At 47.1% G+C, this 12,832-nt stretch overlaps 2 protein-coding genes across 2 annotated transcripts; both read right to left on the reverse strand.

Moving 5' to 3' along the window:
- Window positions 1–3,226: 3,226 nt before the first annotated feature.
- LOC127310750 (uncharacterized) lies at window positions 3,227–4,903 on the reverse strand. Its single transcript, XM_051341395.1, has 3 exons — window positions 4,433–4,903; window positions 3,747–4,353; window positions 3,227–3,234 (listed from the first exon to the last, which is right to left on the reverse strand). Exons 1-3 carry the CDS (start codon window positions 4,901–4,903, stop codon window positions 3,227–3,229), a joined length of 1,086 nt encoding a protein of 361 aa, XP_051197355.1.
- Window positions 4,904–10,868: 5,965 nt separating this feature from the next.
- On the reverse strand, window positions 10,869–12,832 carry LOC127308787 (pentatricopeptide repeat-containing protein At2g01860). The gene has a single exon (XM_051339688.2). The coding sequence runs from the start codon at window positions 12,475–12,477 to the stop codon at window positions 11,038–11,040; it is 1,440 nt and encodes a 479-aa protein (XP_051195648.1). The 5' UTR covers window positions 12,478–12,832; the 3' UTR covers window positions 10,869–11,037.

A 12,832-nucleotide genomic window follows, 5' to 3' on the forward strand; every position in this document is an offset into this window, starting at 1 on the left:
TCTCCTTGGGTAGGAAGGCATGCTTGTACATGTGACCACATGGAAGACTCACCAGCTCCTCATCATGTGTGAAATCAGTGAGGCAGATCGGGCAACTGTTGTTGAATTACTAGCCACTACTTGGTGGGTAGGTCATGGCATCGACAGGTCTCATAACCTTCGTTGCTCTATGGCGCCTCCAAGCCCTTCTAATCAGCCAGAAAGCCAGAAGTCCTAACATGATGGTACACTTCTAAGGCCGTATGCATTGGTTGATGCAGAGGTTGGGGCCTGTCCTTTTCGAAAAAAAGACGATACACTTCACAGCTTTGATCACCTATGAATTTAACAATTGGGGAGCTTCATTAGGTCCTAGGGGGCAATGCCCCCCACCCCAAACATTTTTACAATTGTGTAAGATTATTTATAGCTTGAATCCATCATGTTATCTTCATCTACACGTCAATTACTTTTTTTAGAGAATATCGGCACTTTATTGATTAAAGCAACATCAGTACATAGTACTTCTCGAATAGAATCCGGAATAACATCAAAAGAGAAATTACATAAATTTGGTTCACTACTCCGAGCTAAAGTATGTGCCGCAACATTCATATGACGGCTGGTATGCTTGAAAGAACAAGTGGCGAACTCAGCAGCAAGTTTTTTGATATCACTTACAACGGCTCCCACTTTAGACTGATCCCTCTCCCGGGAAAGAATACGCTGAATCATCGATAAGCAATCTGAGACCAAAATGATGTTTAAGAAACCGTGATCTCTTGATACCGTGAGCGCTCGCCTGATAAATGGACAGGTCTAGAAGAGCATAACGGATGACATGTTAGGTTCATTTAGACTTCAATATTCCTATGACAAAAAATGTTAGCTCCTCCATTACAGATGGTTTGAGCTTGTTCATAAACTTTGTAAATCCTTAGGTAGCTCCTAGTTAGTACATATGAATGTTTCGCCTCGTCAGGATTCAAGCATTCCAAACTCGATGGACATGGTGGGTGATACTATGAGCCGGTGAAACTAGACTCTGATTGGAGGCTCACTTTCCACCATTTCTCGGGACTACAAATCGTTACAGTTCTTGTTCCATCCTGTTGGGTCTTCTTGCATTCTGGCTCAATCGACGGGCCCGGTGGTGTGGAAGAGCATAGAAGAAGCCACAACTTACCTACCCAGCAGCGGAGACGGCCCATGACTTCATCACTAGGTGCCCAATCTTCCTCTCCAACTTCATGTAGGTTGAGGACAGTCTCACAGTCACAGGTTAAAGCAATGCATGCAAACTAATTTGGAGTATGAAGCATCACAAATACACGCTTCGTACAAGGTCAACACCTGGCATCTAATACATATATATTAAAACTATAGGATGGGTTAACCTGACAAAACAGACAAAACAATTGTTCATCATGTCCAATACTATTATTAATCAAAAAATGTCCACACAGCTTACAACTATTCTCCAATTGCTAGTCATATTCATCCATGACATCCATCAAAACAATGAGGCCGAAGCAATCTAAAAGCTTGAATTCAGCTTACCTTAAGGGGAATGATTATAAATCTTTTATCTCTAATAAATAGGAATCCTCATGAGGCCACACCATCTTTTTTTTTGCCCACGGTCTATAGGTAGTATCAACTCTAAAAAAAGGCCGGTCTTCGCGAAGGTCTAAAAGTTTCTCCGCATGTGACACGTGACGCGTTGTGGTGCTAGAATTTTGGTGGGAAGTGGTCTCCCTGCTTGCCAAGTGTCGTATGGGGAAGCAAAGTGGGATAGGAGAGGAGAGAGAAGGACAGGGGATGGTCCAGTTTTCCCTTTATTTTTGTAGATTCGCTTTTTCAAAATAAAATATCTTGCGAACCGTAAGTCCAAATTACGAACCGTTTTCACTTTTGAGATCCTCGCGTCGAGATCTTCAAAACTAGATCCCATGTTGATAGGTTTCGAGATACTTTTTTTTCGTACTTCCAATACTAGTGTGATTGTACTCGTGATGTGTACCTAACTGTACTCGTGATTCAACTGATAAGTACTTCTGTTTTTACTGTATTTGATGCAGTTTTTTCCTTTACTCAGTAATACTTACTCGTGTACGCTACTGTACCTGTGCTTTTGTACTAGTACTTCCTCGTGTGCGCGACTGTACCTGCACTCGCTCGTGTACACGACTGTACTTACTCGTGTGCGCGATTGTACCTGTATCGTCTGCGCGACTGTACCTGTACTCGCTCGTGTACGCGGCTGTACTTACTCGTATCTTGTGACTATATACTCGTGTAGTAAATGCAGATCCTTTCGTGTGCGTGACTGTACTTATACTCGCCCGAGTGTTCAACTGTACTCGTGCTCTATATGTAACTGTACTCGTGCTTTGTATTGAGCTTTGTATTGAGCTGTGCTCACATGTTCACTGTGTTGTACTCGTCTTTTCGCTGTACTCGTGTTGTGTCTGTAATTGTAATCGTGCTTCTATGCAACTGTACTCGAGCTTTCACTAAGTTGTACTCGTCATTCGGACACTCAAATCTGTATTTCGGTATACATCGATATATTTCTCATATTGGTATTCTACAAGGTTGCTAGATAGTAGCTACAAGTGGAGGCAAAGCTAGCTAGTTCTGCGTTTGGATTTCTTTTTGCGTGTTGGTGTCTCGTGCTGGAGTGTCTTTTGCATGCAGACGTACAAGCGCGGGAGTCCGTGCGTGAAGCGTATGCGCGGAGGCCGAGTCGCGTACTTGCGGAGTCGTGCGGGAGGCGTACACGCGCGGGAGTCGTACTTCCACGTCCCGTATGCCCGCGGGAGTCGTGGGTTCGTTCGTTCCCTGAGAAGTCGACACGCGTCGGACGCAGGTTAACTACGCGGGACGAAGTTCCCTTTGCGGAGGTCGGCCTCCAGGTAGTCCTACCCCGTTACTTGCCTGTTCGGCGGTTCCCGAATTTTCTCCAGGTGGGCTGGATGAGATATCCTTACATGGGCTGGATCGCATTTTGGGCTGACTACCTCGCCTTCATCCTGTAAAAGAAACAAAAGAGCCTCGGCTCCCGTTCGTGTTCCGATGCATTATTTGCTCCGCCGCCACGACCTACCGTCTTCCACTCTTCCCGATAACAAATACTCCATTGCGACCTTGTATGGCCATGGGCTTTAAAGTGACTGTAGCTGACATGGCATGACCTTATAGTACTGTTCTTGCTCTAAGGGCTCCTCCTAGCATTAATCGAGCATCATTGTCCTGCAAATGCACGAGAAACTGATCAGATTAAGTGAGAACTGAGACGTTGCTGCTTTCGTGTTTAAAAACCCACCCGTGTTGCCATGGGCATCTTGTGCTCCCGTCTGCTCGCCTAGCAATCTCTAAGAGCATGTCTAACAGACCCCTTATTTTTCTGCCCCGTAAAACGCGAGTAGATGGCCCTGTATTTATTTTTCACCGGCCGAAAACTCGTCTGAGCTAGCAGACCCCGTATCCCCACCCCGTAAAACAGAATATCGGGATGGGGATACGGGGTCTGCTAGCTCGGACGAGTTTCCAACCCCTCAAAACAGGGTTTTAGACAACAATTTCTGATCAAACATGTGATGCATAATTCAAAACATGTGATGCATAATTCTGATCAAACATAGCACATCCAAAACATGTGATGCATAATTCATAGTTTTTACATCACAACGCGATCAACCATCAATGCGATCAACCATCAACGAGTCCATCGCTAGCGCCGCCACCACTCGCCGGAAACTCACCTCGAGGAGTCGAAGCACCAACATCACTTGCAGCACGAGCTTGACGCGCGAGCATCTTCCTCGCCATGATGTCCGCCTTGGTCTCCTTCCACCACGCCAGCTGATCCTCGTCCATATCCTCGGTGCGTATCATCATGATCTCCCTCTCCTCGGCCAAGAGCTCCTTCATCGCCTTGACTTCTTTGAGTGCGATCGTCCTCGATTCCAGTTCGGCCTTCACCTTGGCATCTTCCCGCCTTGCTTCCACCATGGCAAGCTTCACCTCCTTCTTCTCGGTGATGAGGAGCTTGGTCTCCAATGTCTTCATCGTCAATGCCTCCTTGGACTTCATGAGTTGATCCAATTTCTCCTTGAAGCTAGCTGCTTCGCTTTCTACCTTCATCCTCTCCTTGGCTTTCTTGGAGCCCTCGGGCTTTCCTTTGTTTCTCACACTCATGTCCTCCCCTTCATCATCCATGCTGAGCATTGCTTCCTTCTTGCACTTTGGTTCACTGTCCCTCAACTTCCACTTAGGAAGATGTTGAAGCAAGGAAAAGCAATGTTGGAACTGAAATTCCTTGTTCTTGGAGCCGGCCATGTCTTTGTACCTCAGTTGAGCATACTTGGGCTGCACAACAACAATATTAATGTGATGTTTGCACATCATCAACATATAGTATGGATAGCAACAAACTTGGAAAACTTACATAGTCCTCCGGCACGCATCCACTAGGGGGGTTGTCGGCCACTTGGTCCATGGCAGCACTCCAACGAGAACAAGCTGGTTTGATGGTGCTCCACCGGCCTTCAAGGGAGCGGTAGGATCTGTCGGCCATACTCTTGGTGCGAGGCTTCAGCTGGTGGTAGAGATCCTCGATGCGCTGCCAATAGCGCTTGCCGGCTTGGTCCACTCCGGTGCACGCATCCATCCCCACCCTACTCCAAGCACGGACCAAGGTCGCGTCTTCAATCTCGGTGTAGTTCGAGGTGCGTGGCTTCGGCGGCGCGGAAGAACCGGTGGCAGCTGGATCAACCTCAACCACCTCCTCGTCATCGACCGCTTCGTCACCCCCACCCTCCTCCTCCTCATCATCATCAATCCCTTCGATATTGTCCTCCCCATCGAACGCATCGATGCCGGCGTCCAAGTCCACCGAGGAATCGTTGAGCATGTCCATGTACGATGTTGTGGACTCAACATCGAACACCTTGTCTACGTCCATGGAGGGTGGCGGCGGCGCGGGCGTCGCCGCGGACGAAACGAAGGGAGGAGGGGCCGTGGCCTTGGAGGGCGGTGGAGGCGCGAGGCCGATGCGGCTGACTGCCTTTGTCTTCACCTTGGTCGGCGGGGCACCCCTCGGCCCGGCCGCCTTCGTCTTCATCCTGCCCCCCTTCTTGGCAGCTCCAGCAGTCACAGCCGGCGGAGCTGCGGCCGCCGCAGGGACTTCGAAGAACTGCTTCGGGATCCTCTTCCTCTTCAACGGGATGGTGGCGGAGATCATGGCCGACACGTCGCCGGCGTTTGGCGGACCTCCAACGGGGATATCAACCACCGCGGGTGAAGGTGGTGCACCGCCGGCGGTCGGTGGGCCTTGCGGGGGATCCATGGCAGCGAGATCCGGCCGCGTCGTTGCAGGGGAGGGCGGGGCAGAGGAGATCGGGCGGCGGCGGCGGCGGCGGTTGGGTTTCGCTGAAACCCTTCGCGCGCAGTGGAGGGGAGAATAGTGGTTTGGCCCTTTATTCCCCTTCCCACCCCGCACAAGTAGGGGGCGAAGAGCCGCCCCGTAGCCAAAACTAAAAAAATTCGATTAGGGGGGCTGATTTACGGGGTCTGCTAGACGGCCAGGTAGAGCTCTACCCCGTATATCGGCAGTTATTTTACGGGGTTGGGTCTTTTAGGGAGTCTGTTAAACATGCTCTAACACTGTCCTCAAGTCTGGTAGCTGTTTGCTCCCGAATTTTCTTCTCCCTTTCTTTTTTCTATCCCCCACTCATGTTGCCTAATCTGTCAGGTTGTGCTCTGGCTCGAAAGCTGGTCGACGTGTTACCTCGACCAACGATTTGATTGGATTTTCGTTGGAGTCTGCGTAGTGCTCACTCAAGCCAGCCCCAATTTCATTGGATTTTGCGTCCTGGATGCTCAAGCAAGGAGGTAGCGGTCCTATCATCACGTGCACAACTTACAGACATTGAACAGCAATAGCTGCTTGCCTGCTTCCACTCATATACAATACTCTTGATGGTTATGAGCATATTAATCTCCTATTTTCTTACTCTTTTGATGGTCGCATGTATTTGTACCCTAGAATCTCCCCTGAAATTTATTTGTTACATTGAAATTTACTTTCCTTGAATCTTTCATCAGAACAATTTGGAAAAATAGATTGAACACTACATGCTTCCTTTTACGACAATTTGTGTGTGTGTGTGTGTGGGTGCCCGCTTTGCAACGATGGATAAACCTGAAATTCTGCAAGGCATCCTGGTAAGCATTCGGTCCCACACGGTCATGAACACCAACATTGGTATACTGAACCCAATTTCTTATGTCATACGTGTTGTATGGGTTCTCAGCCTTTTTGGCAAATACAATAATACAATTCTACACTATTTGACAGTTTTTCTTATAGCATTCGATTAATGTTCGATCTTTCTCAATAATTCCAAAAAAGATCACTTATTCCAGGCACGAGTTGATTTATTTTCACTGGATTGGCTCTAATTAGGCATGAAGAAACGCAGCGTGATGAAGTAATGTATTTTCAACTGCTTGCAATTGTAAGTTGTAACTTCTGTTCCTGTGAAGGCCTGAATAAATAAACCAGGACAGTCCAAGACTATAGATGAGTGATAAACCTAAAATTCTGAGAGGCATCTTGGTAAGTATTCAGTCCCACACGGTCATGAACGCCAACATTGGTATCACCTGCCTGAGCCGGAGATTTTTTTCGGCCAGCATCTTCACCTACAGGATATTCTGCAGGTTATATATCTGTCTGATCCCCCGTTTGCTGATGCAGTTGAGTTGATACTGAACCGAATTTCTGAGGTCATACGTGTAGTATGGGTTCTCAGCCTTTTGGGCAAATACAATAATACAGTGCTACACTATTTGACAATTTTTCTTATAGCAATTGGCTCATGTTCGATCTTTCTCTATAATCCAAAAAAGATCACTTATTCCCGGCATGAGTTGATTTATTTTCCTCGGATTGGGTCTAATTAGGCATGAAGAAACACGACATGATGAAGTAATGTATCTTCAACTGCTTGCAATTGTAACTTATGTTCCTGGGAAGGCCTGAATAAATAAACCAGGTCAAGGCCTGAATAAATAAACCAGGTCAGTCCAAGACTATAGACGAGTGTCTCGACCAATCTGTTCAAGCTGACTACAGGATTTAGCATCCAGTAGTAAGGTGCACTACAAAATGGCCCAAAGTCGGCAACATCTTTCTTTTAGATTGGACGTTAGATCTTTATTACCTCAGAGAAGATAAAAGAGTATCAAGTGAATGCATCGTCCTAAGTATCTAGGGTGTACTAGCTTTGTCTAATGATATACGTCTTTTTTATTCTTATCTAGAAGAGCTTTTTTTAGTTTGCCAATGCATATTTCTTCCAATGGAAATGCATATTTGTGTTGCATGATTGATGTACACATATGTTCGAATACCTCTCTAAAGGTATTAATATTGGAGCACTTATGGTTTATTATTTGGTAGTTCACCTTACTTTGGATTCGCATAATGAAATGAAGTTCTCGGAAATACTATGAAGGATCTAAAGAATATTTATTATTATTTTTATCCAGCCAGCAGCCTCCTCAATGTGAAGGATGTATCGCTCTCTCCAATTACACAAAAAAAAAATTAATCAGTACGAATTCAATGTTGACAAACTATCTTAGACTTTTTTTTCTTTTTAATGGTGTTGTAATGATCCCTTAAACAAATTATGAACCACACAACATCAATGGTCACATTTCCTTTATTAATATGAATTCAAGTACAATGCTATGAATGATCGCTAAAATATTTCCGCCGCAACGCGCGGGGTATCATCTAGTTTCAATAATGTCACGCACAGTAGCAAGCTCTCTAAAAATATGTGCAAAATCGCTATTTCTGATTCGTCATACAAGCCCAGCCTTCCCATTTATACCAAAAAAAAAAAAAACCCAGCCCGGCCAGCCTTCTCTTTTCCGGCCGCTATTTTATATCTCACCGGGCTCACCTTCTTGGGTTGGGTTACTGGTCATTCATCCAGCGCGGAGGCAGCCAAACTAAATCGGCTTTGGAGGCCGATTTTCCGGAGTAATGAGCGTGAGGGTGGAGCCGGATGCAGTTGCCTATGGCTGTGAATTCTTGGTTGTAACTTGTGTTGAGACTAGCATCATAGTGTTATTCCGTGTTCTTTGGGTAAAAATGGAGCTAATGTTTTATCGGGGAATTTTACTTTTTGCCCTCAATTACTTTGTACTTGTATGATTTGCCCTTGTTTACTTGGTACTGTATTTTTTGCCCCTGTTTTTCTTGTCAATCGATCATTTGCCCCTTCCTAATTGTTTAGTGTTTTTTCAGAAGTGAGCCCACTTGAAAAGACGAACTCTACCCTCCCCTGTTTTTCACCACGGATGCGTGATGTTTTTGCATAGGCGTGGGGAGTTACTGGGGACGAAGGGGGGTAAGGCGAGCAAGGAGCGAGATTTGGTGAGGGCCAAGTTGTTCGTCGGTAGCCAGCGACGAACAGAGGGCGGCGAGCGGCACGACTGCGCTGGAGAAACATCGAGTCTCACACAGACGAAGGGGATAAGGGCACATTGGTCTTTGCATGTATGCCCAGGTCGATTGAGGGCAAATTGTAAAGGATCAAAGTAAGATGGGGCAAAAAATACATCACCGAGTAAACAAGGGCAAATCGTACAAGTACCAAGTAATAGAGGGCAAAAAGTGAAATCCCCCTCCCCCCCCAAACGTAGTTTGGACAACAACGATTGAAGTAGAGGCCATTTTCATTCTCAAATTTTGGATGATTTTATGTACCGGGAAAACACTTTTATAGCCAGAAGATCAGTATACCCACTTCCAGTGGCTGTCAGGCTGTCAGTCCAATATCAGTGATTAATTGGCACCCACACAAGTTTAACTTTTGAAGAGAGCAGCCTACAGCAATTGCAGCCAGCCCTGTGTATCAGATATATCCTGAAAAGACGGTTGAAACAAAATTCACAAACTGAGATGTCAAATTATCATCATAGAGATGTACATCAGCAAAGGAATGATATACTTGGGAATGATAGAAAAAAAAAAGGACAGGATAATGCATGATAGTGTTAACCTCTGAAAAATTTGGAGTGTTAACTTTTTAAGTGATTAACAGTTCAAGGTAACAGATATTAATGCTTTGTCTCCTATCTCTGTAGAAAGAGAATTTAAGAAACCAAACACATTTGAGTTCTGCATTTCAAAATGTGTGCATAACCAAAACATGATGCTCAGAGTTCCAGGTTAAACATGACTGAAACATAATTTAACCATACACAAAAAGTTCCCATCTGTCTCCACGCATGCTAGGCTTGCAGAAAATTGATGCAAACTTGGAACTACTTCATAGCCATGCTAAATGGGATGTCCTGTTAAGTTCTTGCAATCTCGAGCTATGTGGCACACAAGATCATCACTTGTTCTTGAACAGTCAACTAAATAAAGATATTAGAGAAGGAGCAGCTCCTACCAAGCTCCAGAAACACACTATCCCAGACCCTTGTGCTGTAAATTATATAGAGCTGCAACATGTTTCTGCTTTCATAAGATGAGAAAGCATGAACCATTAACAAAAAAAATCATATATACCTTTTAAAACGCAGGTAAGCTACTAAGCTAACAACCCTAAACTAGTAATATGAAAGAATTAGGATCCACGCAGTTGCAAACTAGGATAGCCCATGCTCATGTTGTGAATGCACAATACCAAACCAACTTGTAGTTAGGTACATGTGATGAATGTAATAACGATACACACAGCAACTAGGCAATTAGTTCAGTTATTACAGTTTACATAACAGAAGTGAAAATGATAATAACACCAACACTATGTAATAAAGTTTCCGACTGAATTTGAGTCGTCGATGTAAGTGTGGAGGTATTGGTCAATAAATCTTGACCATCCGTTGTCTGAATGCTGAATGTAAACTATCAACAATCTCAAAGGTCAATGTATGCAAACCAAATTTCAGTAAGCATTATCAACAAACTCCTAAAAGCTAGTACTAGGGAAGCTAATTAAAAGGTTTGGCACGAAAAACCATGAATCGGGTCAAATGAAAGGGTGCAATTTTTCTCTTTGTTAAAATCTAGTTAAACATCTTACCAACAGGTTTTGGACAGTTTCCCAAACTTAGTCTGAACAACAAAAACTGAAGTAGATGCCACTTTCATTCTCAATTTTTGGATGATTGGTAGTGCAGCAAATTCAGTGTCATAAGTATTTCCCGGGAGAACATTTATATCCAGAAAGACAAGATCAATCTGCCCTCTTGCAATGGCATGCAGTCCAATATCAGTGATTAATTGGTACTGAAGAGAGCAACCTTCAGCAAATTCCAGCCAGCCCTGTATCAGATAGCCTGGAAAGAGGTTGAAATAAAATTCACAGACTGAGATGTGAACATATCATCATAGGGATGTACATCAGCATAGGAATAATATACACTGGCAAGATAACTAAAAAGGACAGGGTAATGCATGATACTATTTACCTCTTGCAGAATTGGAGTGTTGTTAACTCTTAAATGATTTACAATTCCCAGTAACTGATCTCAATACTCTGTCTCAAATCTTCATGCCAAAAGAACTCAAGAAACAAACAAATCTGAGTTATAGATTTCAAAATGTGTGTAACCAAAATGATGCTCCATCTAAAAAATAACCTGTTTGATATTTTCCAAGCAACCAATTCCATACATATTAGGCAGAAACATGTGCAGAGTTCCAGACTAAACATGACCGAAACATAATTTGACCATACACAAAAAGTTCCCATCTGTCCATACATATTAGGCATGCAGCAAAATTAATGCATGCTTAGAAACATAATAGAACAATCTGCAAAAATAATGTTCATGAATTTGTTAACAAACTGTTAAAGCAATGTATGCAAGCCAATTTTCAGTATGGAGCATCACAAATACACGATTGTAGCATAGAATCGGCAACAAAAGAATGCATAAGAGAAACCACTCTCATTGTGATACAACTTACCACCACCTACAGATAATTACAGGAGCATAGACTTTCACTTCGCCAGTGGTTCAAGGATGTCCATTATCCATCTCAGACACGCTTGAAACCAGCCTCCTGTCCAGCATCACGCCGGTGGACTCAGCCTCCCTGATAAGCTGCCGGCACTTGGCCATCCTCCCCGCTACGGCATAGCCTTCAATCAAATTACAGTATATGTCACTGGTCGGAAGGAACCCAGCCTCCTTCAACCTAGACAGGTACCGAAAAGCCCTTTCTGGATCGCGCAATGCCACACACAGCTTGACGATGACCCGGTATGCCGGCAGGTCAAGAAGGCAGTTTGCTTGCTCCATTTCCCACACCAGGGCCAACGCCTCCCGGTGCCTCCCGTCTCGGGAGCGGCTGTGGATCACAGTCGTGTACATCACCACGGTTGGGTTCCTGCCGGACGCCCTGAACCAGCTGAACAGGCTCTCCACGGCCGCGTACCGCCTGAGCTTTACGCAGACCTTCATGACAGCCGTGCAGTCCTGCGGCCGCAGGTCAAAGTCCGGCCTCTCACCAAGCTCATCGAGCAGCGCAGCAGCGAGCCCGTAGCCTTCAGGTGTCTGGGCAACTTCCAGAATCAGCTTTGCATAGATGCCTGGGTGCAGCGTTCTCTTGTTTATCCTGGCAAGCTCGAGCACCTTGCGCGCGAGGCCTGCTTTGCCCGCCCCGATGAACCCGCTCGCCATGGCCTCGAGGACGGCGCGGCTCGCCGACGGCACGCACTCCTCGAGCGCGGACTCCATCCTCAGCTCGTCGAAGCGCGCCAGGACCTCGACGGCCGAGGCCAGGATGCGGTCGTCGGGGAACAGCGGCACGGCCTTCTGCGCCTGCGCCCAGCACAGCGTCTGGAGCGCCCTCTCGGGGAGCCCCATGTGGCCGAGCTCCCGGATGGTCATGGAGAGCGACCCCTTCCGGAGGAACGGCGCCCAGCGGTCCAGCACCGTGGACACCTCGGAGTCCGGCGCGAGCGCGGCAATGTCCCGGGCGATCCCGACGAGGACCTCAGGGTCCTTGCGCACCCGGTCGCTGAACGAGGAGCGCAAGGGGAGCCGGACGTGCTGCTTCGGCGCCGGAGCGGCCGGCAGCCTCGTCTTGTGGGGCTGCGGCAGCGGGAGCGGCCGCCGCGTCGCCGGGCTCGGGGGCTTCGGCGGCTTTTGGTGCATCGGCCGGGCGAACAGCGCCGAGATGGCCTCGATCTCGTCCTTGCTCCATCCCAGACCCCCGTCTTGATTCTCAGCGGCGGCGACGTTCTCTTGGCAGGCCTGCTGCTTATCGTTGGCAAAACCTCCACTTGACGAACCCGTGCAAGAGACCATCAGAGCTCTAGACGGAGTAGGAAGACCATAGCTGTTGCTGCTGCGGAGCCATGTGGCGCCGAATGTCAGCACTGACGCCGATGCTGCTGGTGAAACGCCGCCGGACAGCGCGGGGGGCGTTGGCCGGCTCACCAGAGACGACATGGCCGGCGAAGGAGTCACTTCTCTTCCGTCTGCGTGTATCTGGTCGCGCTGCCACGCCCGTACACCAAGCACGTAGCGGCAGGAAAGAAGCACCCGAGCCACGCCGGCGACGCAATTGCACGAACACCTTGAGTGCCCTCTCTCCTCCTCCTCCTGTGACCTTAGCTCGACCCGGCTAGCACTTAAGTACGAACTGGACTTCCCATGCGAGCTCAGCGCCCCCTCAACTTCGCGTCCCTGCCGCCGCAAGCCGCCCGCCGACCGCAGGAGTGGGAGGCCGCGCCGCCGCCGCCGCGAGAGGATTTGGTGATATTTTGTGAATTTTTTTCTTTTTGGAACGCACGGGCTCAGCCGG

The sequence above is a fragment of the Lolium perenne genome, chromosome 6, assembly GCF_019359855.2.
Source record: "Lolium perenne isolate Kyuss_39 chromosome 6, Kyuss_2.0, whole genome shotgun sequence".
Taxonomy (NCBI): Eukaryota; Viridiplantae; Streptophyta; class Magnoliopsida; order Poales; family Poaceae; genus Lolium; species Lolium perenne.

Excerpts from the sequence above, each read along its gene's own strand:
- LOC127310750 (XM_051341395.1), bottom strand. The coding sequence starts at position 4,903 with ATGGACATGCTCAACGATTCCTCGGTGGACTTGGACGCCGGCATCGAT. Across the intron at positions 4,354-4,432 it reads GATGCGTGCCGGAGGACTAT|CCCAAGTATGCTCAACTGAG; the intron begins GTAAGTTTTCCA and ends GTTGTTGTGCAG.
- LOC127308787 (XM_051339688.2), bottom strand. The coding sequence starts at position 12,477 with ATGTCGTCTCTGGTGAGCCGGCCAACGCCCCCCGCGCTGTCCGGCGGC.